At 45.1% G+C, this 26,947-nt stretch overlaps 1 protein-coding gene and 5 non-coding genes across 6 annotated transcripts in view; all 6 read right to left on the reverse strand.

The window, feature by feature from the left end:
- Positions 1-17,320, reverse strand: part of LOC139373078 (TRAF2 and NCK-interacting protein kinase-like) — a 79,102-nt gene extending 61,782 nt beyond the window's left edge. The window contains exons 1-2 of the mRNA XM_071113165.1: positions 16,960-17,320; positions 2,772-2,837 (exon numbers count right to left, since the gene is read on the reverse strand). Of these exons, the coding sequence (XP_070969266.1) occupies positions 2,772-2,837; positions 16,960-17,016 (123 nt within the window). The 5' untranslated portion in view covers positions 17,017-17,320. The remainder of the gene's footprint in view (positions 1-2,771; positions 2,838-16,959) is intronic.
- A 6,656-nt stretch (positions 17,321-23,976) lies between these two features.
- Positions 23,977-24,059, reverse strand: trnal-cag (transfer RNA leucine (anticodon CAG)). Its single transcript has one exon. It is a non-coding gene; the product is annotated as a tRNA-Leu (tRNA).
- A 720-nt stretch (positions 24,060-24,779) lies between these two features.
- Positions 24,780-24,862, reverse strand: trnal-cag (transfer RNA leucine (anticodon CAG)). The gene has a single exon. It is a non-coding gene; the product is annotated as a tRNA-Leu (tRNA).
- A 490-nt stretch (positions 24,863-25,352) lies between these two features.
- Positions 25,353-25,435, reverse strand: trnal-cag (transfer RNA leucine (anticodon CAG)). Its single transcript has one exon. It is a non-coding gene; the product is annotated as a tRNA-Leu (tRNA).
- A 772-nt stretch (positions 25,436-26,207) lies between these two features.
- trnal-cag (transfer RNA leucine (anticodon CAG)) lies at positions 26,208-26,290 on the reverse strand. The gene has a single exon. It is a non-coding gene; the product is annotated as a tRNA-Leu (tRNA).
- A 490-nt stretch (positions 26,291-26,780) lies between these two features.
- On the reverse strand, positions 26,781-26,863 carry trnal-cag (transfer RNA leucine (anticodon CAG)). The gene has a single exon. It is a non-coding gene; the product is annotated as a tRNA-Leu (tRNA).
- Between the last annotated feature and the right edge of the window lie 84 nt (positions 26,864-26,947).

A 26,947-nucleotide genomic window follows, 5' to 3' on the forward strand; every position in this document is an offset into this window, starting at 1 on the left:
CAGGGTTAGTATATACTACAGTATACTGCAGTGGGCCTATATGGCTATAGTGTATTAGTAGTGTATAGTGTATTACAGTAGACAGGGTTAGTATATACTACAGTATATGGCTATAGTGTATTACAGCAGACAGGGTTAGTATATACTACAGTATACTGCAGTGGGCCTATATGGCTATAATGTATTACAGCAGGCAGGGTTAGTATATATTACAGTATACTGCAGTGGGCCTATATGGCTATAATGTATTACAGCAGGCAGGGTTAGTATATACTACAGTATACTGCAGTGGGCCTATATGGCTATAATGTATTACAGCAGGCAGGGTTAGTATATACTACAGTATACTGCAGTGGGCCTATATGGCTATAGTATATTACAGTAGACAGGGTTAGGGTTAGTATATACTACAGTATACTACAGTATATGGCTATAGTGTATTAGTAGTGTATAGTGTATTACAGCAGACAGGGTTAGTATATACTACAGTATATGGCTATAGTGTATTACAGCAGACAGGGTTAGTATATATTACAGTATACTGCAGTGGGCCTATATGGCTATAGTGTATTACAGCAGACAGGGTTAGTATATATTACAGTATACTGCAGTGGGCCTATATGGCTATAATGTATTACAGCAGGCAGGGTTAGTATATACTACAGTATACTGCAGTGGGCCTATATGGCTAGAGTGTATTAGTAGTGTATAGTGTATTACAGTAGACAGGCTGAATGTCATCCAGCAAATGAGGCGTGACTTTCAGTCAGAGAGCATCGTTAGAAATAACTGAACTCACATAACTCTCACACACCACACACACAAGCACGTGCAGACACACAAACACACATGCACAAGATGCAACAGTCTCACAGAAACACACACACACACACACACACACACACACACACACACACACGGAAGAGGCTGTCAAACTTTATCTGTGGCTAACAGCGTTGACCTCTAGCTGACCTCTTTTGTTTATCCGATCAGAGCCATCTCTACTCCCCATTCCAACATGACCACTAGTGTCGGGGGGGGGGGGGGGGGGGGATAACGATACCGTTACATAATCAGGATATTATTTTTGGACTAAATATTGTATCGTAACGTTTGGATAATAGCGCAATATTATTTTTGTGCTCGTTGGCTGTACCTATACCTGTACCTGTACCTGTACCTGTACCAAAAATCTGGTGTATTACCTTCATAGCTTGTTATCCATCTGATTTTTACATTGGGGGCCAATTTGTTTTCAGCACTTTTATTTTGTTTTCTCATGGCTCTGTCTCTCGTCTCCCTGCAGCAGACATGTGAGCAATATGTCTGGAACATCGAATCGCAATAAAATCACAGTATCGAATCGCAATACATATAGAATCGTGAGAATCGCAATACATATTGTAACGGCACCGGAGGAGAGGACAGGAGAGGAAGGAAAGGAAAGGAAAGGAAAGGAGAGGAGAGGAAAGGAGAGAAGAGGAAGGAAAGGAAAGGAAAGGAAAGGAAAGGAAAGGAAAGGAAAGGAAAGGAGAGGAAAGGAAAGGAGAGGAAGGAAAGGAAAGGAGAGGAAAGGAGAGGAGAGGAAGGAAAGGAAAGGAGAGGAAAGGAAAGGAAAGGAAAGGAAAGGAGAGGAAGGAAAGGAAAGGAAAGGAAAGGAAAGGAAAGGAAAGGAAAGGAAAGGAGAGGAAAGGAAAGGAAAGAAAAGGAAAGGAGAGGAGAGGAGAGGACAGGAGAGGAAGGAAAGGAAAGGAAAGGAAAGGAAAGGAAAGGAAAGGAGAGGAAAGGAAAGAAAAGGAAAGGAGAGGAGAGGACAGGAGAGGAAGGAAAGGAAAGGAGAGGAAAGGAGAGGAGAGGAGAGGAAGGAAAGGAAAGGAGAGGAAAGGAAAGGAAAGGAGAGGAAGGAAAGGAAAGGAAAGGAAAGGAAAGGAGAGGAAGGAAAGGAAAGGAAAGGAAAGGAGAGGAAGGAAAGGAAAGGAAAGGAAAGGAGAGGAAAGGAAAGGAGAGGAAAGGAAAGGAAAGGAAAGGAAAGGAGAGGAAAGGAAAGGAGAGGAAGGAAAGGAAAGGAAAGGAAAGGAGAGGATTTTTTTTTAAACGAGAGGAAAGGAGGTTTGTAAAAAAAGACAGTGACACTTGGGCTCACACTGGAGCAACTGAGACCCCGAGCCACCATTACGCCAATCAAACATAAACCCCTGACTGAGGCAGAGACGGGAAATCGCTCAGTCATATCCTGTGTCCTGAAATATACATCCCTCTGCATCTTGTCAGATACAACTGACTGTTTCCTACTGATAAGAGATAGGGAGGAGAGGGAGACCAGGACGGAGAGAGGGAGACCAGGGGGGAGAGAGGGAGACCAGGGGGGAGAGAGGGAGACCAGGACGGAGAGAGGGAGACCAGGAGAGAGAGAGGGAGACCAGGGGGGAGAGAGGGAGACCAGGAGAGAGAGAGGGAGACCAGAGGGGAGAGAGGGAGACCAGGGGGGAGAGAGGGAGACCAGGGGGGAGAGAGGGAGACCAGGGGGGAGAGAGGGAGACCAGGGGGGAGAGAGGGAGACCAGGAGAGAGAGAGGGAGACCAGGGGGGAGAGAGGGAGACCAGGAGAGAGAGAGGGAGACCAGAGGGGAGAGAGGGAGACCAGGGGGGAGAGAGGGAGACCAGGGGGGAGAGAGGGAGACCAGGGGGGAGAGAGGGAGACCAGGGGGGAGAGAGGGAGACCAGGGGGGAGAGAGGGAGACCAGGAGAGAGAGAAAGAAGTGTGTGTCTTACCTTGTACACCTGTCCGTAGGTTCCATTGCCCACCAACTCCACCAGCTCAAAGATGCCTGCTGGGTCCTAAAGAGAGACAAATTCTGAGTCACAGAGTGTACAGACATTTAGCTTGAAGCTGGCAGTTATAGAGGTGTTAGCTTTATGCTAGCCCCCAGACATAGGCTATACCGTTAGCTTGATGCTAGCCCCAACAACATAGGCTACAGGCCATTAGCTTGATGCTAATCCCCACCCCAGACATATAGACTGTTATCTTGATACTAGCACAGATAGACAGTTAGTTTGATGCCAGCCCCAAAACATATAGACTGTTAGCTTGATGCTAGCCCCCAGAGATAGGCTACAGACTGTTAGCTTGAAGCTAGCTGATGCTAATAGACTGCTACTGTCGATAGCTAGCTAAAATTGCTGCATAATGATTAGCTTACCAGACAGTAGAGTTACTACAAGAGGAGCCGCTAGACCACACAGAGAACCCAGTGACCTCACACACACACACACACACACACACACACACACACACACACACACACACACACACACACACACACACACACACCTCCCTCTTTGCTGTGTTGCTATGTCATTCCAACAATAGCTGGAATTCAACTCCCCCCTCTGTAGCCCTCACTCTCTCTTTCGTTCACTCTCTTCCAACTCTCTCTTTCTCTCTCTCTCCATTCATCTCCAGCCAGCCAGAGTAGATATATGTAGCTCTCACAGTCTCGTTCTCTCTCATTCCAGCCCTTCTCTGAGAAATGCTATGGAACTCTCACACTCTCTTTTATTCTCTCTCTCTCTCATTCTCTCCATCAATCTCATTCCAACAGACTTGAGCCTTTTGGCTATGGCAGTTTTAATCTCTTTCCATCTGACTCTCCCTCCATCTGTCATTCCATCTGTCTCTCCCTCCATCTCTCATTCCATCTGTCTCTCCCTCCATCTCTCATTCCATCTGTCTCTCCCTCCATCTCTCATTCCATCTCTCATTCCATCTGTCTCTCCCTCATCTCTCATTCCATCTGTCTCTCCCTCCATCTCTCATTCCATCTGTCTCTCATTCCATCTGTCTCTCCCTCCATCTGTCTCTCATTCCATCTGTCTCTCCCTCCATCTCTAATTCCATCTGTCTCTTCCTCCATCTCTGATTCCATCTGTCTCTCCCTCCATCTCTCATTCCATCTCTCTCATTCCATCTGTCTCTCCCTCCATCTGTCTCTCATTCCATCTGTCTCTCCCTCCATCTCTAATTCCATCTGTCTCTCATTCCATCTCTCTCTCCCTCCATCTCTCATTCCATCTGTCTCTCCCTCCATCTGTCTCTCCCTCCATCTGTCTCTCATTCCATCTGTCTCTCCCTCCATCTGTCATTCTATCTGTCTCTCATTCCATCTGTTCCTCATTCCATCTGTCTCTCATTCCATCTGTCTCTCCCTCCATCTGTCTCTCATTCCATCGGTCTCTCATTCCATCTGTCTCTCCCTCCATCTCTAATTCCATCTGTCTCTCATTCCATCTGTCTCTCCCTCCATCTCTCATTCCATCTGTCTCTCCCTCCATCTCTCATTCCATCTGTCTCTCCCTCCATCTCTCATTCCATCTGTCTCTCATTCCATCTGTCTCTCCCTCCATCTCTCATTCCATCTGTCTCTCATTCCATCTGTCTCTCCCTCCATCTCTCATTCCATCTGTCTCTCATTCCATCTGTCTCTCCCTCCATCGGTCTCTCCCTCCATCTCTCATTCCATCTCTCTCATTCCATCTGTCTCTCCCTCCATCTGTCTCTCCCTCCATCTCTAATTCCATCTGTCTCTCATTCCATCTCTCTCTCCCTCCATCTCTCATTCCATCTGTCTCTCATTCCATCTGTCTCTCCCTCCATCTGTCTCTCATTCCATCTGTCTCTCCCTCCATCTGTCTCTCATTCCATCTGTCTCTCCCTCCATCTGTCATTCCATCTGTCTCTCATTCCATCTGTTCCTCATTCCATCTGTCTCTCATTCCATCTGTCTCTCCCTCCATCTGTCTCTCATTCCACCTGTCTCTCCCTCCATCTCTAATTCCATTCGTCTCTCATTCCATCTGTCTCTCCCTCCATCTCTCATTCCATCTGTCTCTCCCTCCATCTCTCATTCCATCTGTCTCTCCCTCCATCTCTCATTCCATCTGTCTCTCCCTCCATCTCTCATTCCATCTGTCTCTCCCTCCATCTCTCATTCCATCTGTCTCTCCCTCTATCTCTCATTCCATCTGTCTCTCCCTCCATCTCTCATTCCATCTGTCTCTCATTCCATCTGTCTCTCCCTCCATCTCTCATTCCATCTGTCTCTCATTCCATCTGTCTCTCCCTCCATCTCTCATTCCATCTGTCTCTCATTCCATCTGTCTCTCCCTCCATCGGTCTCTCCCTCCATCTCTCATTCCATCTCTCTCATTCCATCTGTCTCTTCCTCCATCTGTCTCTCATTCCATCTGTCTCTCCCTCCATCTCTAATTCCATCTGTCTCTCATTCCATCTCTCTCTCCCTCCATCTCTCATTCCATCTGTCTCTCATTCCATCTGTCTCTCCCTCCATCTGTCTCTCATTCCATCTGTCTCTCCCTCCATCTGTCTCTCATTCCATCTGTCTCTCCCTCCATCTGTCATTCCATCTGTCTCTCATTCCATCTGTTCCTCATTCCATCTGTCTCTCATTCCATCTGTCTCTCCCTCCATCTGTCTCTCATTCCACCTGTCTCTCCCTCCATCTCTAATTCCATCTGTCTCTCATTCCATCTGTCTCTCCCTCCATCTCTCATTCCATCTGTCTCTCCCTCCATCTCTCATTCCATCTGTCTCTCCCTCCATCTCTCATTCCATCTGTCTCTCATTCCATCTGTCTCTCCCTCCATCTCTCATTCCATCTGTCTCTCCCTCCATCTCTCATTCCATCTGTCTCTCATTCCATCTGTCTCTCCCAACATCGGTCTCTCCCTCCATCTCTCATTCCATCTGTCTCTCATTCCATCTGTCTCTGCCTCCATCTCTCATTCCATCTGTCTCTCCCTCCATCTGTCTCTCATTCCATCTGTCTCTCCCTCCATCTGTCTCTCCCTCCATCTGTCTCTCATTCCATCTGTCTCTCCCTCCATCTGTCTCTCATTCCATCTGTCTCTCTCTCCATCTCTTATTCCATCTGTCTCTCATTCCATCTATCTCTCCCTCCATCTCTCATTCCATCTGTCTCTCATTCCATCTGTCTCTCCCTCCATCTCTAATTCCATCTGTCTCTCATTCCATCTCTCTCCCCCTCCATCTCTCATTCAATCTGTCTCTCCCTCCATCTGTCTATCATTCCATCTGTCTCTCCCTCCATCTGTCTCTCATTCCATCTGTCTCTCCCTCCATCTGTCTCTTATTCCATCTGTCTCTCATTCCATCTCTCTCTCCCTCCATCTCTCATTCCATCTGTCTCTCCCTCCATCTCTAATTCCATCTGTCTCTCATTCCATCTCTCTCTCCCTCCATCTCTCATTCCATCTGTCTCTCCCCCATCTATCATTCCATCTGTCTCTCCCTCCATCTGTCTCTCCCTCCATCTCTCATTCCATCTCTCTCCCTCCATCTGTCTCTCCCTCCATCTCTCATTCCATCGGTCTCTCCATCCATCTCTCATTCCATCTGTCTCTCCCTCCATCCATCTCTCATTCCATCTGTCTCTCCCTCCATCTCTCATTCCATCGGCCTCTCCCTCCATCTCTCATTCCATCTGTCTCTCCCTCCATCTCTCATTCCATCTGTCTCTCCCTCTATCTCTCATTCCATCTCTCATTCCATCTCTCTCCATCTGTCTCTCCCTCCATCTCTCATTCCATCGGTCTCTCACTCCATCTCTCATTCCATCGGTCTCTCTCTCCATCTGTCTCTCCCCCATCTATCATTCCATCTGTCTCTCCCTCCATCTCTCATTCCATCTCTCTCCCTCCATCTGTCTCTCCCTCCATCTCTCATTCCATCGGTCTCTCCATCCATCTCTCATTCCATCGGTCTCTCCCTCCATCTCTCATTCCATCTGTCTCTCCCTCCATCTCTCATTCCATCTGTCTCTCATTCCATCTGTCTCTACCTCCATCTGTCTCTCATTCCATCTGTCTCTCCCTCCATCTCTCATTCCATCTGTCTCTCATTCCATCTGTCTCTCCCTCCATCTCTCATTCCATCTGTCTCTCATTCCATCTGTCTCTCCCTCCATCTCTCATTCCATCTGTCTCTCATTCCATCTGTCTCTCCCTCCATCGGTCTCTCCCTCCATCTCTCATTCCATCTCTCTCATTCCATCTGTCTCTCCCTCCATCCGTCTCTCATTCCATCTGTCTCTCCCTTCATCTCTAATTCCATCTGTCTCTCATTCCATCTCTCTCTCCCTCCATCTCTCATTCCATCTGTCTCTCATTCCATCTGTCTCTCCCTCCATCTGTCTCTCATTCCATCTGTCTCTCCCTCCATCTGTCTCTCATTCCATCTGTCTCTCCCTCCATCTGTCATTCCATCTGTCTCTCATTCCATCTGTTCCTCATTCCATCTGTCTCTCATTCCATCTGTCTCTCCCTCCATCTGTCTCTCATTCCATCTGTCTCTCCCTCCATCTCTAATTCCATCTGTCTCTCATTCCATCTGTCTCTCCCTCCATCTCTCATTCCATCTGTCTCTCCCTCCATCTCTCATTCCATCTGTCTCTCCCTCCATCTCTCATTCCATCTGTCTCTCATTCCATCTGTCTCTCCCTCGATCTCTCATTCCATCTGTCTCTCATTCCATCTGTCTCTCCCTCCATCTCTCATTCCATCTGTCTCTCATTCCATCTGTCTCTCCCTCCATCGGTCTCTCCCTCCATCTCTCATTCCATCTGTCTCTCATTCCATATGTCTCTCCCTCCATCTCTAATTCCATCTGTCTCTCCCTCCATCTCTCATTCCATCTGTCTCTCGCTCCATCTCTCATTCCATCTGTCTCTCCCTCCATCTGTCTCTCATTCCATCTGTCTCTCCCTCCATCTGTCTCTCATTCCATCTGTGTCTCCCTCCATCTCTTATTCCATCTCTCTCTCCCTCCATCTCTCATTCCATCTGTCTCTCATTCCATCTGTCTCTCCCTCCATCTCTAATTCCATCTGTCTCTCATTCCATCTCTCTCTCCCTCCATCTCTCATTCCATCTGTCTCTCCCTCCATCTGTCTATCATTCCATCTGTCTCTCCCTCCATCTGTCTCTCATTCCATCTGTCTCTCCCTCCATCTGTCTCTCATTCCATCTCTCTCTCCCTCCATCTCTCATTCCATCTGTCTCTCATTCCATCTGTCTCTCCCTCCATCTCTAATTCCATCTGTCTCTCATTCCATCTCTCTCTCCCTCCATCTCTCATTCCATCTGTCTCTCCCCCATCTATCATTCCATCTGTCTCTCCCTCCATCTGTCTCTCCCTCCATCTCTCATTCCATCTCTCTCCCTCCATCTGTCTCTCCCTCCATCTCTCATTCCATCGGTCTCTCCATCCATCTCTCATTCCATCTGTCTCTCCCTCCATCTCTCATTCCATCTGTCTCTCCCTCCATCTCTCCCTCCATCTGTCTCTCATTCCATCTGTCTCTCCCTCCATCTCTCATTCCATCTGTCTCTCCCTCCATCGGTCTCTCCCTCCATCTCTCATTCCATCTGTCTCTCCCTCCATCTCTCATTCCATCGGTCTCTCCATCCATCTCTCATTCCATCTGTCTCTCCCTCCATCTGACTCTCATTCCATCTGTCTCTCCCTCCATCTCTAATTCCATCTGTCTCTCCATCCATCTCTCATTCCATCTGTCTCTCCCTCCATCTCTCATTCCATCTGTCTCTCCCTCCATCTCTCATTCCATCTGTCTCTCCCTCCATCTCTCATTCCATCGGTCTCTCCATCCATCTCTCCATCCATCTGTCATTCCATCTGTCTCTCATTCCATCTGTTCCTCATTCCATCTGTCTCTCATTCCATCTGTCTCTCCCTCCATCTGTCTCTCATTCCATCTGTCTCTCCCTCCATCTCTAATTCCATCTGTCTCTCATTCCATCTGTCTCTCCCTCCATCTCTCATTCCATCTGTCTCTCCCTCCATCTCTCATTCCATCTGTCTCTACCTCCATCTCTCATTCCATCTGTCTCTCCCTCCATCTCTCATTCCATCTGTCTCTCATTCCATCTGTCTCTCCCTCCATCTCTCATTCCATCTGTCTCTCATTCCATCTGTCTCTCCCTCCATCGGTCTCTCCCTCCATCTCTCATTCCATCTGTCTCTCATTCCATCTGTCTCTCCCTCCATCTCTCATTCCATCTGTCTCTCCCTCCATCTGTCTCTCATTCCATCTGTCTCTCCCTCCATCTGTCTCTCCCTCCATCTGTCTCTCATTCCATCTGTCTCTCCCTCCATCTGTCTCTCATTCCATCTGTCTCTCCCTCCATCTCTTATTCCATCTGTCTCTCATTCCATCTCTCTCTCCCTCCATCTCGCATTCCATCTGTCTCTCATTCTATCTGTCTCTCCCTCCATCTCTAATTCCATCTGTCTCTCATTCCATCTCTCTCTCCCTCCATCTCTCATTCCATCTGTCTCTCCCTCCATCTGTCTATCATTCCATCTGTCTCTCCCTCCATCTGTCTCTCATTCCATCTGTCTCTCCCTCCATCTGTCTCTTATTCCATCTGTCTCTCATTCCATCTCTCTCTCCCTCCATCTCTCATTCCATCTGTCTCTCATTCCATCTGTCTCTCCCTCCATCTCTAATTCCATCTGTCTCTCATTCCATCTCTCTCTCCCTACATCTCTCATTCCATCTGTCTCTCCCCCATCTATCATTCCATCTGTCTCTCCCTCCATCTGTCTCTCCCTCCATCTCTCATTCCATCTCTCTCCCTCCATCTGTCTCTCCCTCCATCTCTCATTCCATCGGTCTCTCCATCCATCTCTCAATCCATCTGTCTCTCCCTCCATCCATCTCTCATTCCATCTGTCTCTCCCTCCATCTCTCATTCCATCGGTCTCTCCCTCCATCTCTCATTCCATCTGTCTCTCCCTCCATCTCTCATTCCATCTGTCTCTCCCTCTATCTCTCATTCCATCTCTCTCCATCTGTCTCTCCCTCCATCTCTAATTCCATCGGTCTCTCACTCCATCTCTCATTCCATCGGTCTCTCTCTCCATCTGTCTCTCCCCCATCTATCATTCCATCTGTCTCTCCCTCCATCTGTCTCTCCCTCCATCTCTCATTCCATCTCTCTCCCTCCATCTGTCTCTCCCTCCATCTCTCATTCCATCGGTCTCTCCATCCATCTCTCATTCCATCGGTCTCTCCCTCTATCTCTCATTCCATCTGTCTCTCCCTCCATCTCTCATTCCATCGGTCTCTCCCTCCATCTCTCATTCCATCTGTCTCTCCCTCCATCTCTCATTCCATCTGTCTCTCCCCCATCTATCATTCCATCTGTCTCTCCCTCCATCTGTCTCTCCCTCCATCTCTCATTCCATCGGTCTCTCCCTCCATCTGTCTCTCCCTCCATCTATCATTCCATCCATCTCTCATTCCATCTGTCTCTCCCTCCATCTCTCATTCCATCCATCTCTCATTCCATCTGTCTCTCCCTCCATCTATCATTCCATCGGTCTCTCCCTCCATCTCTCATTCCATCTGTCTCTCCATCCATCTCTCATTCCATCGGTCTCTCATTCCATCTGTCTCTCCCTCCATCTATCATTCCATCTGTCTCTCATTCCATCTGTCTCTCCCTCCGTCTCTCATTCCATCTGTCTCTCCATCCATCTCTCATTCCATCTGTCTCTCCCTCCATCTCTCATTCCATCGGTCTCTCCCTCCATCTCTCATTCCATCTGTCTCTCCCTCCATCTGTCTCTCATTCCATCTGTATCTCCCTCCGTCTGTCTCTCCCTCCATCTCTCATTCCATCTCTCATTCCATCTGTCTCTCCCTCCATCTCTCATTCCATCTCTCATTCCATCTGTCTCTCCCTCCATCTCTCATTCCATCGGTCTCTCCCTCCATCTCTCATTCCATCTGTCTCTCCCTCCATCTGTCTCTCCCTCCATCTCTCATTCCATCTGTCTCTCCCTCCATCTGTCTCTCCCTCCATTTCTCATTCCATCGGTCTCTCCCTCCATCTCTCATTCCATCTGTCTCTCCCTCCATCTCTCATTCCATCTGTCTCTCCCCCATCTATCATTCCATCTGTCTCTCCCTCCATCTCTCATTCCATCTGTCTCTCCCTCCATCTCTCATTCCATCTCTCATTCCATCTGTCTCTCCCTCTGTCTCTCACTCCATCTCTCATTCCATCTGTCTCTCCCTCCATCTCTCCCTCCATCTGTCTCTCATTCCATCTGTCTCTCCCTCCATCTCTCATTCCATCTGTCTCTCCCTCCATCGGTCTCTCCCTCCATCTCTCATTCCATCTGTCTCTCCCTCCATCTCTCATTCCATCGGTCTCTCCATCCATCTCTCATTCCATCTGTCTCTCCCTCCATCTGACTCTCATTCCATCTGTCTCTCCCTCCATCTCTAATTCCATCTGTCTCTCCATCCATCTCTCATTCCATCTGTCTCTCCCTCCATCTCTCATTCCATCTGTCTCTCCCTCCATCTCTCATTCCATCTGTCTCTCCCTCCATCTCTCATTCCATCGGTCTCTCCATCCATCTCTCCATCCATCTGTCATTCCATCTGTCTCTCATTCCATCTGTTCCTCATTCCATCTGTCTCTCATTCCATCTGTCTCTCCCTCCATCTGTCTCTCATTCCATCTGTCTCTCCCTCCATCTCTAATTCCATCTGTCTCTCATTCCATCTGTCTCTCCCTCCATCTCTCATTCCATCTGTCTCTCCCTCCATCTCTCATTCCATCTGTCTCTCCCTCCATCTCTCATTCCATCTGTCTCTCATTCCATCTGTCTCTCCCTCCATCTCTCATTCCATCTGTCTCTCATTCCATCTGTCTCTCCCTCCATCTCTCATTCCATCTGTCTCTCATTCCATCTGTCTCTCCCTCCATCGGTCTCTCCCTCCATCTCTCATTCCATCTGTCTCTCATTCCATCTGTCTCTCCCTCCATCTCTCATTCCATCTGTCTCTCCCTCCATCTGTCTCTCATTCCATCTGTCTCTCCCTCCATCTGTCTCTCCCTCCATCTGTCTCTCATTCCATCTGTCTCTCCCTCCATCTGTCTCTCATTCCATCTGTCTCTCCCTCCATCTCTTATTCCATCTGTCTCTCATTCCATCTCTCTCTCCCTCCATCTCTCATTCCATCTGTCTCTCATTCCATCTGTCTCTCCCTCCATCTCTAATTCCATCTGTCTCTCATTCCATCTCTCTCTCCCTCCATCTCTCATTCCATCTGTCTCTCCCTCCATCTGTCTATCATTCCATCTGTCTCTCCCTCCATCTGTCTCTCATTCCATCTGTCTCTCCCTCCATCTGTCTCTTATTCCATCTGTCTCTCATTCCATCTCTCTCTCCCTCCATCTCTCATTCCATCTGTCTCTCCCTCCATCTCTAATTCCATCTGTCTCTCATTCCATCTCTCTCTCCCTCCATCTCTCATTCCATCTGTCTCTCCCCCATCTATCATTCCATCTGTCTCTCCCTCCATCTGTCTCTCCCTCCATCTCTCATTCCATCTCTCTCCCTCCATCTGTCTCTCCCTCCATCTCTCATTCCATCGGTCTCTCCATCCATCTCTCATTCCATCTGTCTCTCCCTCCATCCATCTCTCATTCCATCTGTCTCTCCCTCCATCTCTCATTCCATCGGTCTCTCCCTCCATCTCTCATTCCATCTGTCTCTCCCTCCATCTCTCATTCCATCTGTCTCTCCCTCTATCTCTCATTCCATCTCTCTCCATCTGTCTCTCCCTCCATCTCTCATTCCATTGGTCTCTCACTCCATCTCTCATTCCATCGGTCTCTCTCTCCATCTGTCTCTCCCCCATCTATCATTCCATCTGTCTCTCCCTCCATCTGTCTCTCCCTCCATCTCTCATTCCATCTCTCTCCCTCCATCTGTCTCTCCCTCCATCTCTCATTCCATCCATCTCTCATTCCATCGGTCTCTCCCTCCATCTCTCATTCCATCTGTCTCTCCCTCCATCTCTCATTCCATCGGTCTCTCCCTCCATCTCTCATTCCATCTGTCTCTCCCTCCATCTCTCATTCCATCTGTCTCTCCCCCATCTATCATTCCATCTGTCTCTCCCTCCATCTGTCTCTCCCTCCATCTCTCATTCCATCGGTCTCTCCCTCCATCTATCATTCCATCCATCTCTCATTCCATCTGTCTCTCCCTCCATCTCTCATTCCATCCATCTCTCATTCCATCTGTCTCTCCCTCCATCTCTCATTCCATCTCTTATTCCATCTGTCTCTCCCTCCATCTGACTCTCATTCCATCTGTCTCTCCCTCCATCTCTAATTCCATCTGTCTCTCCATCCATCTCTCATTCCATCTGTCTCTCCCTCCATCTCTCATTCCATCTGTCTCTCCCTCCATCTCTCATTCCATCTGTCTCTCCCTCCATCTCTCATTCCATCGGTCTCTCCATCCATCTCTCATTCCATCTGTCTCTCCATCCATCTCTCATTTCATCTGTCTCTCCCTCCATCTCTCATTCCATCTGTCTCTCCCTCCATCTCTCATTCCATCTGTCTCTCCCTCCATCTCTCATTCCATCTGTCTCTCCCTCCATCTCTCATTCCATCTGTCTCTCCCTCCATCTCTCATTCCATCTGTCTCTCCATCCATCTCTCATTCCAGCAGTATCTAAGCACCACTGTGGCACTTCTACTCTCTTTTATGTTCTCTCTCTAGCTATCTCCTCATCTCTCCTTCTTTACCTCCTGTGGTATCATGAGAAACACAGAAACACTCACTCTTCTAAACAAGCCCACACAAGGGTTAGTGATCAAGTGTGTCTAAGTGTGTGTGTGTGTGTGTGTGTGTGTGTGTGTGTGAACAGAGTAAAATAGAGTGTTTTTGCTGCTCCAGTTCATTCATATCCTCAGGCTAGCTGATAGAAAAGTGTCCGTTATCATGACTATTTAATACAACAGAATGGGCTCACAGGTTGTGTGTGAGATGATTAGATTATAGTAGGTTAGTGGATGATGGGAGTCACGTTGTAACTGGTCCTATCTATCTATCATGAGAGAAGGACTCTACTGTACTGTACTCATACACAAACGTTTTCTCTCTGTTGATGAATCTTATTCTCTGTTTAGCTCCTCGCGAGGCCTTGTATACATTCTTCAAACTCTATGGCTCTAAAGTGTGTGTGTGTCTATGAGTGTGTATGTGAGAGGCTAGGGAAATAGTGTGAATAAGGGGGTCTTGTGGCTCAGCTGTTCATTAGATCACCCAGACACATTCAGGGGGAGACATTTAAGTGTGACACACCCAGATAATTCATGAATAAGATGTATGCAGGTCAGTTCTAGGGCGTAGGTGGGTTTAGGTTGAGAGTGTCGTCTATAACGGCTAGTGTTCTGGCCAAAAGTAGTGGAGGATAGGGTGACATTACTGGCACTCAATCTCTCTCTTTCTCTCTTTCTCTCGCTCTCCATCTATTTTTCTCTCTCCCTTCCTCGTTCCCCCTTTTTCACTTTGCCTTTGTCCCTCTCATTCATCAGCTCCTCACTCTATAATTGTGTGTGTGTGTGTGTGTGTGTGGTCAGTGCTGTCCTTTCTGCTGATCTGTTGATGTCATTAGCTGACTGACTGTGTGTGTGTGTGTGTGTGTGTGTGTGTGTGTGTGTGTGTGTGTGTGTGTGTGTGTGTGTGTGTGTGTGTGTGTGTGTGTGTGTGTGTGTGTGTGTGTGTGTGTGTGTGTGTGTGGTATCACCAATTCTCTGACCACTTCTCAGTCAGGATTTCCCAACACACACACACACTCGTCTGTCCAGCGGTTCCTAGGCCAGTCTAGCCAGTGACCCACCCAGTGGATTAATGTCTGCGACTGACTGGTGGAGAACTGTAATCCACACAGGCCCCTGTACAGCTCAGCTAGACTGGCTCTGCACAACCTGAACAGGCCACTGCACATCTCAGCTAGACTGGCTCTGCACAACCTGAACAGGCCACTGTACAGCTCAGCTAGACTGGCTCTGCACAACCTGAACAGGCCACTGTACAGCTCAGCTAGACTGGCTCTGCACAACCTGAACAGGCCACTGCACATCTCAGCTAGACTGGCTCTGCACAACCTGAACAGGCCACTGTACAGCTCAGCTAGACTGGCTCTGCACAACCTGAACAGGCCACTGTACAGCTCAGCTAGACTGGCTCTGCACAACCTGAACAGGCCACTGTACAGCTCAGCTAGACTGGCTCTGCACAACCTGAATAGGCCACTGTACATCTCAGCTAGACTGACTCTGCACAACCTGAACAGGCCACTGTACATCTCAGCTAGACTGGCTCTGCACAACCTGAACAGGCCACTGTACAGCTCAGCTAGACTGGCTCTGCACAACCTGAACAGGCCACTGTACAGCTCAGCTAGACTGGCTCTGCATAACCTGAACAGGCCACTGTACAGCTCAGCTAGACTGGCTCTGCACAACCTGAACAGGCCACTGTACAGCTCAGCTAGACTGGCTCTGCATAACCTGAACAGACCACTGTACAGCTCAGCTAGACTGGCTCTGCACAACCTGGCAACCTCAATAGGCCACTGTACATCTCAGCTAGACTTGCTCTTCCCAACCCAACCTATCATCCTTTATACTAGTCTGCGGGTCATATGGCATTAGCTTAGCGTATACCCAGTACCTGACCACACACACAAACAAATGTAAACACACACACATCATCTTGCAGAGTAGGTGTATCCATCATAGTGTGTGTGTGTGTGTGTGTGTGTGTGTGTGTGTGTGTGTGTGTGTGTGTGTGTGTGTGTGTGTGTGTGTCTTTGCTCAGGGTTAACATTAGAACCAGAGAGTGCAGCAACAGCCACAGTAGCCTACTGCCCCCGTCTACACTTGGAAAACAATTCCCATCTAGAACCATAAAGGTTTTTTGGGCTGTCCCCATAGCAGAACCCTTTGAAGAACCACGTTTGGTTCCAGGTACAACCCTTTTGGGTTCCATGTAGAACCCTTTCCACACAGGGTTCTACATGGAAAACAAAATAGTTCTACCTGGAAACAAAAAGGGTTCTCCTATGGGGATAGCCGCAGAACCCATTTGGAACCATTTTTTCTAAGAGTGCACAGACAACACAGTCTACAGGTAGCCTAGCCACTAGCATTACTGGCTTAGCAGAGTTTAGCATCTACACTGATGGTTATACCAACATATAACCATTTTGGCATATTCAATATATCAAGGTAATGTAATATAGACAATATATGACATGTAAATAGATACTTAGTGATTATTTAATAGTATCCTTTGTAGAGGACTCTCTCTACCCGTGTTAACAGTGAGTGACATTTGTTGTTCACACACACACATGCACACAGAAATACACTGTATGCATGAATGCCTTAATGTATTCATACAGTAAATGCACATGAAGGCTATCAGGCTGTTTTGGTAGACCCACATAAACGTTCTCTTTGTGTGTGTGTGTGTGTGTGTGTGTGTGTGTGTGTGTGTGTGTGTGTGTAAATATGTAGGCTACATTCCACCACGGACTGGCTCAATGAAAGCGACATATTCAGACCTAAAAGTCGAGACCCCCCCCCCCCTTCTCAAACCACGACATCAGATTACATGGCAATGCTGTCATGCTATTTCATACCTAACCTTTGTTTATCTAGGTTAGTCGTTAGTAAATCAGCCGAAAGAGAAAAACTTGGTTGACGTTTTTCCACTGAGTATGTTCCTCTGTTGTGTTACATTGTATAACCACCTGCCATTAGGCTATGAACAGTGCTATATAGGCCTGCATAATTCGATATTTGGATATATTTTGCTCATGCACAAACATCGGTAGGCCAGTCTGCCATGTTGGTGGTTGTATGTTGGGATGGGGAATTTGACCCATTTTAGAAGCGTTGTCTCTCACACACACACACACACACACACACAGAGAGAGAGAGAGAGAGAGAGAGAGTAGTAGCCATCTCTGATACTGAAACAGATACATGATGTAGACCCGGTTTATCTTACCCGTAGAGCAGACAGATCGATCTCATCCAGACTCCGGGCAGGGGAATCAGTCGCCATGATTCAAATAAAATATTGTGAAAATCACCAGAATCAGAAATCATCCAGACAACGAGACCACGGAGTAAATGCCCTTGGCCACCGCTATTGGCTGCCCTCTTCCTCGGGGAAACGAGCCTGCCTACCTCTTTCTCACCGATAAGCGACGGAGAGATGGCGACAGAGAAAATGAAAAAGAGAGAATATAATATATCCCCGTTTGTCAGTAGACTTAGAGGTGACCGACGTTAAAAAAGTCTGCTAGAGCAGAGATGCTGGTGTGTGACTATAACCGGACGTGAACATTATCAGCAGCAGCACCGAATCCACGTCTGTAGGTTCAACCGACAGAGCGAGAACTCACCGTTCGCTGGCTGCTGCTGCTTTTGAGCTATGTCAATCAAAGACAACGCGGGCGGGGCAAATCTGCAAACCACTCCCACTACAGAGGAATGCCCAATTTGATTCATTTAATTATTTAAAACTCAGTAGTGACGAAAGGAGTTCCAGAGTAAGCCGTCCCTGACACCGGGGTGTGGTAACTGGTTTGTCTAACGTTTAGTAATGATGTTAGGTGAAGTTGGACTTCTTGTAAAAGGGATTTATAAATGGAAACATAGCTATGTAACTACATGAGTTCAACAAGGGCCAATCAACTTTGTTGTACGTCACATCTCTTTCATATTGAAATGTTTTAGAATGTAGTATTATTATTATTATTATTATTATTATTATATTATGTATGTATTATGAACATAGTGCTGCGTACAGGAACTAATCAGACGTTCAGAATAGAGAAGTTTCATTCAATGCGGCCCATTTAGTTATTTTTTGTTTGGTTATATTTGTCCTTTATCCCATTGAGAATAACCATGTGTTTTATAACAGAGAGCTAAAGGCAATATAATATAGATTATTCCTGAGAATAGAACAGAGTAGAGATGTTGTCCTTAAAATATAACAGAGTATAAATGTTGTCCTTAAAATATAACAGAGTAGAAATGTTGTCCTTAAAATATAACAGAGTATAAATGTTGTCCTTAAAATATAACAGAGTATAAATGTTGTCCTTAAAATATAACAGAGTATAAATGTTGTCCTTAAAATATAACAGAGTATAAATGTTGTCCTTAAAATATAACAGAGTAGAAATGTTGTCCTTAAAATATAACAGAGTATAAATGTTGTCCTTAAAATATAACAGAGTAGAAATGTTGTCCTTAAAATATAACAGAGTAGAAATGTTTCCTGAGAATAGAACAGATTAGAAATGTTTCCTGAGAATAGAACAGATTAGAAATGTTTCCTGAGAATAGAACAGATTAGAAATGTTTCCTGAGAATAGAACAGATTAGAAATGTTTCCTGAGAATAGAACAGAGTATAAATGTTTCCTGAGAATAGAACAGATTAGAAATGTTTCCTGAGAATAGAACAGAGTATAAATGTTTCCTGAGAATAGAACAGGGTAGAGGTGTGTTGTCGTGTCCTCTCACTATAACAGAGAAATACTCTGGAACTGTTTTGGTCGGAGATCAGGATTATAAGGATTAAGCCAAAACAACACATGCAGAGGAACCATAGAATTGGGCTCCTTCAGTATCACTATACCAAAATAAGACATGTTAACACGTGAGAAATCTACAGACAGGTTTGTCTTGCCAAGAACTTCTTAGGAACTATTAGTCATGCATACCATTTAATCAAATCAAATGTTATTGGTCACATGCGCCGAATACAACAGGTGTAGGTAGACCTTACAGTGAAATTCTTACTTACAAGCCCTTAACCAACAATGCAGTTTAAGAAAATCCCTAAAAAAGTAAGAGATAAGAATAACAAATAATTAAAGAGCAGCAGTAAATAACAATAGCGGGGCAATATACAGGGGGTATCGGTACAGAGTCAATGTGTCAATGTGCAGGGGGGGGCACCGGTGTCGAGGTAATTGAGGTAATTATGTACATGCAGGTTGAGTTAGTAAAGTGGTATCAAAGCCAATGCCAAACTCATCCAAGCTAATGTCAAATCCAATACATTATACAGGCACGGCTATTACAGTTTTTTCCAATTGCTAACACACTAAAATGACATGCACAGCACAATTATTTAAACTGACACACAGAGAGCAACACCTCTTCTCAAGTCTCCAAAAGTCTAAACACATGTTCTGCTTTACACACATTTTGCAATTCAAAATGGCACTTTTTAAATGCACTGCACACGGTTCTCTGCATAAGACACAACAATCTGACATAAAGTCACATGTTTGCCATTTCAAAACACTGCCATTCAAAATGACACTACATGAGCTAATTGGCCCAATACATGTGCCACCTGGCCAAACACCTCAATGGTTAATTGTTACCACTTCAATCAGGAAGTAAGCACTATGAAAAGACCGCAGGTGAGCACCTTTTGTTTTACAACAACAATGGAAGCCGTTGCAGAGAGAGGAAGAGGGAGGGTGAGAATGAGAGGGGGAGGAAGAGTGAGAGGTATGGGTAGAGCTGGTAGAGGAGTTCATGGCCAAAGAAGACAACATCTTTCAAATGAAATCAGAGCAACCTTAGTTGATCATGTCAGAGAGTGCAGCCCAACTTGAGCCGTTTAACTGTCGCCTGTGTCATCCGGACATTTAGACTGGAGTACAGGTATGTAACCAACATTTCTTTCACACTACGTAGTACACCCCATGTCACAGTGTATCAGTTGGGTGAGACCTGTTTACTTCATGAATGGCTGATGTCATACACTAACTGCACACATTTCCTGTAGAATTTACTCTATTGTGGGGGAAATATATTTTGGCTGCATTGTCCAAGCCCTATATTTGAGTTTTTTTGTTTTTCTAAAGGACTGAGAGACGCAACCATGGTGGAGGAAGGGGCCAAATGTTCACCGGGGTACAGGAAGCTAACATTGTAAACTTGGTTTTGGAAAATAATGAAATCAGATGACGAGAAATTCAAAGCCACATCATCCAAGACAACACCATATTCAACAACATTCAACGAGTCAGTCTGTCCACATTGGCTCGTATTCTCACGCGAAACCAAATCAGAATGAAACAACTTTATAAGGTGCCGTTTGAGAGAAACTCTCAAAGAAATGTGGATGTAAGTACAATATTGACTGCAGTACACTACACGCAACATTGTTTCCCAGTGTACTGGATAACACCATATTGACTGCTTTTGTTCTGTTTTCAGGGAGTACTGGAAATGGATGCTCATGCAATCCCACATGAGTTCATCTTTATAGATGAGGCTGGGTTCAACCTAGCAGAGAGCAGAAGAAGGGGGAGAAACGTCATTGGCCACAGAGCCATTATAGATGTTCCTGGCCAACGTGGTGGGAACATCACAATGTGCGCTGCCATCTCCAATACGCATGGTGTCCTCCACCGTCATGCCAACCTTGGACCATACAACACAGCCCATATTCTCACATTTCTGGACAGACTCCACAACGTTCTCATACCACCAGAGCGTATGAATGATGCAGACCATCAAAGAACCCGGTACGTTGTAGTATGGGACAACGTGAGCTTTCATCGTGCAGCCCCAGTCCAAAACTGGTTTGCTGACCACCCACCATTTCTCGTGCAATCCCTCCCACCATACTCACCATTTCTGAACCCCATAGAAGAGTTATTTTCGGCACGGCGGTGGAAGGTGTACGACCGGCAGCCCTTTGTGCGCAGGCCTCTTGTGCAGGCTATGGAAGAGGCATGTGATGAGATTGATGTGGGTGCGATTCAGGGATGGATAAGGCACTCAAGGCGCTTCTTCCCTCGATGTCTGGCAAGGGAAGATATTGCCTGTGATGTGGACGAGGTGTTGTGGCCAGAACCAGCTGTGCGGCAAGATGCTGCCTAATTATTTTTCTTGACTCTTTTTTTCTATATATTTTCTCTGCCATTTATTTTTCAGTTGACTGTTTTTGTGTGAGCATATTTTTGTTCAGTCCAATGTAAATATATCTGCTGTGCATATGTTGCACTGACTTGTTTGGTGAAAAATTTGAACAAATAAACTGTTTCAAAAGCATGTGTGTGTATCTGCAAATCTGAAGATTTTCTACAATTTGAATTATTTTAGTATTATGGCAAAGCATCCTGAAGATGAGAGTGCTTTTCATTATGCCCATCAGTGTGTAGTTGGTTAGACAAAAATCTGGTCATATGAATGAAGTGTCATTTGGTGCAAACATTTGATTTTGATAATGCTATATGTAGTTTTGGTTGCAGTGCTTCATTTTGCAGGATGTATGAGGTATTTCACAGTTTGGGTGTGTGGTTTTGTGAATTGTGTTAAGTATTTTGATAAAACCAGCCTAGTTTGCAAAATTGTGTTTTAGCAATTGGGAAAAAAACTGTATCACATCTTCAAATCAAATCAAATTAAATGTATTTATATAGCCCTTCGTACATCAGCTGATATCTCAAAGTGCTGTACAGAAACCCAGCCTAAAACCCCAAACAGCAAGCAATTCAGGTGTAGAAGCACGGTGGCTAGGAAAAACTCCCTAGAAAGGCCAAAACCTAGGAAGAAACCTAGAGAGGAACCAGGCTATGTGGGGTGGCCAGTCCTCTTCTGGCTGTGCCGGGTGGAGATTATAACAGAACATGGCCAAGATGTTCAAATGTTCATAAATGACCAGCATGGTCCAATAATAATAAGGCAGAACAGTTGAAACTGGAGCAGCAGCACGGCCAGGTGGACTGGGGACAGCAAGGAGTCATCATGTCAGGTAGTCTTGAGGCATGGTCCTAGGGCTCAGGTCCTCCGAGAGAGAGAAAGAAAGAAAGAGAGAAAGAAAGAGAGAATCAGAGAGAGCACACTTAAATTCACACAGGACACCGAATAGAACAGGAGAAGTACTCCAGATATAACAAACTGACCCTAGCCCCCCGACACATAAACTACTGCAGCATAAATACTGGAGGCTGAGACAGGAGGCAAAAAGATATTGTCTTAGACAAGTGTGTGTGTGTGTGTGTGTGTGTGTGTGTGTGTGTGTGTGTGTGTGTGTGTGTGTGTGTGTGTGTGTGTGTGTGTGTGTGTGTGTGTGTGTGTGTGTGTGTGTGTGTGTGTGTGTACGTGTGTGTGGGTTTGCAATATGTCTGCAGGTGTGCATGCTTGTTTTCTTCACCCAGTGTCTTCCATGGAATCACCTGAGCATATCACGCCCTGTTTCCCCTAGAGTGCCACGACAACATACCTTCACATAGAAAGAGAAAGACAGAAAGAGAATGAGATAGAGACATGGGAGAGAGAGAGGGAGAGAAGGGGAAGAGGGTCATAGACTGTTCTCTCTGCTACCGTACGGCAAGTGGTACCGGTGCGCCAAGTCTAGATCCAAAAGGTTCCTTAACAGCTTCTACCCCCAAGCCATAAGACTGCTGAACAGTTAATCAAATGGCCACCTGGACTATTTACGTTGACCCATACCTATTTGAACAAATTACCTCCACTAACCTGTACCCTCGCACATTGACTCGGTACCGGTACCCTCTGCATATAGCCTCGTTATTGTTATTTTATTCTGTTACTTTTTGTTTTATTTTTTTACTTGAGTTTATTTAGTAAATATTTTCTTAACTCTATTTCTTGAACTGCTGTTGGTTAAGGGCTTGTCAGTATTGTATTCTGTTCTACTGTATTTTAGTCTATGCATTACTCATCTCATATGTATATACTGTATTCTATTCTACTGTATTTTAGTCTATGCATTACTCATCTCATATGTACATACTGTATTCTATTCTACTGTATTTTAGTCTATGCATTACTCATCTCATATGTATATACTGTATTCTATTCTACTGTATTTTAGTCTATGCATTACTCATCTCATATGTATATACTGTATTCTATTCTACTGTATTTTAGTCTATGCATTACTCATCTCATATGTATATACTGTATTCTATTCTACTGTATTTTAGTGTATGCATTACTCTTCTCATATGTATATACTGTATTCTATTCTACTGTATTTTAGTCTATGCATTACTCATCTCATATGTACATACTGTATTCTATTCTACTGTATTTTAGTCTATGCATTACTCATCTCATATGTATATACTGTATTCTATTCTACTGTATTTTAGTCTATTCCGCTCCGACATTCCTCGTCCAAATATTGATATGATCTTAATTTCATTACTTTTCTTTAGGTTGTCTGTATTGTGTGTATTGTTGTGAAATGGTTAGATATTACTTCTTAGATATTACTGCACTGTTGGAGCACGAAACACAATCATTACGGAACACCTGCAATAACATATTTCTAAACATGTGTATGTGACCAATACATTTGATTTGATTTAATTGGACCTGTTATATTCGGCGCATATGACAAACAGATTTGATATGAGAGGGAGAGACGGGGGGGGGGGGGGGGGGGGGGGGGGGAGCATAAGAGAACACATTACTACCCCAGTTTAAATATTTAATAAGTGATTCTGGGCTAAATCTCCTGTGTGTGTGTGTTGGGAGGGTGCAACATAGCATATGCTACAGTATATGATAACTGCTCCAATTAATGCCTACTCTATAATTCAAATGTGAAGATGCACAGAAGAAGCCATATCACACACACACATTCTTATTCTGTACCTACGGGTGACATAATATTTCCCCAATATCAACTGTCAGCTTATCAAATCACAGACTATGCCTTTAAATCAAGACATTTTGAAGCCAGATGAATCTGATTTGAGAATGGACTATTTCTTTAACCTTTCACTGACATAGAGTTACTGAAATGAATACAGGCGACACCTCGCAAACACCATACCAGAGCCATAAAGAGTATACTAAATATGAAGAACACCTGCTCTTTCCATGACATATACTAACCAGATGAAAGATATGATCTCTTATTGATGTCACTTGTTAAATCCACTTCAATCAGTTTAGATGAAGGGGAGGAGACAGGATAAAGAAAGATTTTTAAGGCGTTAAAAGTATGTCAGAAGTGGGATTCGAACCCACGCCTCCAGGGGAGACTGCGACCTGAACGCAGCGCCTTAGACCGCTCGGCCATCCTGACTGCTAAAAGCTGCATTTGGTGTCAGGATAAAGCGTACTAGCTAAAAGTAGATATAGGTACGGCCTCCTAAGATCACCACAAAGACCAGTAAATGCACAATACTGACTTGCACTTTCAACATCAAATAGTCATTGGTTTTAACCAATTAAAAACTCCTGTCATTGATTGAGCCCTAAAGTGGCCTCAGAATATGACCATTCTGATATAAATGATAAAATACCTCAGATAAAACCGAAAAAGTGTCTGGAAGTATCAGCAACCATCAGGGTGAGAGTGACAACACGTCCACATGTCAAAATGGGGGGAGTCTTAGCAAATGGCATAATGGTTATTTTAACGCAATCGTGTTTTATTTTTATTTGGGGGGGGGGGGGGGGGTTAAAAAGGGGTCTCACCTGTGACCCGTGGCTTGACTTTAGATGCAGCGACTTCGATTACCCTGCAGACCATATTTTTTTCTTCCCACCAATACAATCCAGTGACAACGACCGACGAGTTGTGCGTTCCGAGAAATCTTTTGTTATTTGCCTGTTTGTGGCCCGTCTGTGAAATTCGTGCAATTCTCTTTCAACCTCTCGTCAACTAGCTGTTTTTGCAGAATGTTAAAAATACGATAGTTATTCACTGCTCATGTTAACTGGATGTAATTTCCATTATCTTAAGCCACTTATTTGTCAACTGGTTCTTGCAACGCAGTATGACATGCAGGCGTTAAAAGTATGTCAGAAGTGGGATTCGAACACACGCCTCCAGGGGAGACTGCGACCTGAACGCAGCGCCTTAGACCACTCGGCCATCCTGACTTCTGTCAAATATTACGTGTCCCTTCTGATTTATTCATCTTTATGTGGTCTTGTAATCGGTCATATATTTTTCAAATTATATAACTTACAGTGAATCGGGTAAAAGTTGAAATTGACATAGGCTAGGCTACTAATAGTTTCCTCTCGCTCAGCCAGCACCAAAGAAAGAGAAATTAATCATTTATCCTGGTTTCGTCAGCCCAGGGTGCATATACACCATCTCACCACTAGGATTCGCTAAAGGAACAATGGAACTGCTCTTATAAACAATTAGCAAGCTCTTTCTTACCATAAATAATACTGATTGATGTTGATATATTCGTACTATGTAACGCTATTTTATATTTCCGTTCTTGTGAACAAGTATGATCATTAGGCTTATCCTTATCCTTGCCTGTTTGTGGCCCGCCTGTGAAATTTGTGCAATTCTCTTTCAACCTCTCATTAACTGGTTCTTGCAAAGCAGTATGACATGCAGGCGTTAAAAGTATGTCAGAAGTGGGATTCGAACCCACGCCTCCAGGGGAGACTGCGACCTGAACGCAGCGCCTTAGACCGCTCGGCCATCCTGACTGCTAAAAGCTGCATTTGGTGTCAGGATAAAGCGTACTAGCTAAAAGTAGATATCGGTACGGCCTCCTAAGATCACCACAAAGACCAGTAAATGCACAATACTGACTTGCACTTTCAACATCAAATAGTCATTGGTTTTAACCAATTAAAAACTCCTGTCATTGATTTATCTTCAATTATGTCCGTCAACGGGAAAAGCCTAGTAAATCGTCATTGATTGAGCCCTAAAGTGGCCTCAGAATATGACCATTCTGATATAAATGATAAAATACCTCAGATAAAACCGAAAAAGTGTCTGGAAGTATCAGCAACCATCAGGGTGAGAGTGACAACACGTCCACATGTCAAAATGGGGGGAGTCTTAGCAAATGGCATAATGGTTATTTTAACGCAATCGTGTTTTATTTTTATTTGGGGGGGGGGGGGGGGGTTAAAAAGGGGTCTCACCTGTGACCCGTGGCTTGACTTTAGATGCAGCGACTTCGATTACCCTGCAGACCATATTTTTTTCTTCCCACCAATACAATCCAGTGACAACGACCGACGAGTTGTGCGTTCCGAGAAATCTTTTGTTATTTGCCTGTTTGTGGCCCGTCTGTGAAATTCGTGCAATTCTCTTTCAACCTCTCGTCAACTAGCTGTTTTTGCAGAATGTTAAAAATACGATAGTTATTCACTGCTCATGTTAACTGGATGTAATTTCCATTATCTTAAGCCACTTATTTGTCAACTGGTTCTTGCAACGCAGTATGACATGCAGGCGTTAAAAGTATGTCAGAAGTGGGATTCGAACCCACGCCTCCAGGGGAGACTGCGACCTGAACGCAGCGCCTTAGACCGCTCGGCCATCCTGACTTCTGTCAAATATTACGTGTCCCTTCTGATTTATTCATCTTTATGTGGTCTTGTAATCGGTCATATATTTTTCAAATTATATAACTTACAGTGAATCGGGTAAAAGTTGAAATTGACATAGGCTAGGCTACTAATAGTTTCCTCTCGCTCAGCCAGCACCAAAGAAAGAGAAATTAATCATTTATCCTGGTTTCGTCAGCCCAGGGTGCATATACACCATCTCACCACTAGGATTCGCTAAAGGAACAATGGAACTGCTCTTATAAACAATTAGCAAGCTCTTTCTTACCATAAATAATACTGATTGATGTTGATATATTCGTACTATGTAACGCTATTTTATATTTCCGTTCTTGTGAACAAGTATGATCATTAGGCTTATCCTTATCCTTGCCTGTTTGTGGCCCGCCTGTGAAATTTGTGCAATTCTCTTTCAACCTCTCATTAACTGGTTCTTGCAAAGCAGTATGACATGCAGGCGTTAAAAGTATGTCAGAAGTGGGATTCGAACCCACGCCTCCAGGGGAGACTGCGACCTGAACGCAGCGCCTTAGACCGCTCGGCCATCCTGACTGCTAAAAGCTGCATTTGGTGTCAGGATAAAGCGTACTAGCTAAAAGTAGATATAGGTACGGCCTCCTAAGATCACCACAAAGA

Source organism: Oncorhynchus clarkii, chromosome 18, assembly GCF_045791955.1.
Source record: "Oncorhynchus clarkii lewisi isolate Uvic-CL-2024 chromosome 18, UVic_Ocla_1.0, whole genome shotgun sequence".
NCBI classification, from domain to species: Eukaryota; Metazoa; Chordata; class Actinopteri; order Salmoniformes; family Salmonidae; genus Oncorhynchus; species Oncorhynchus clarkii.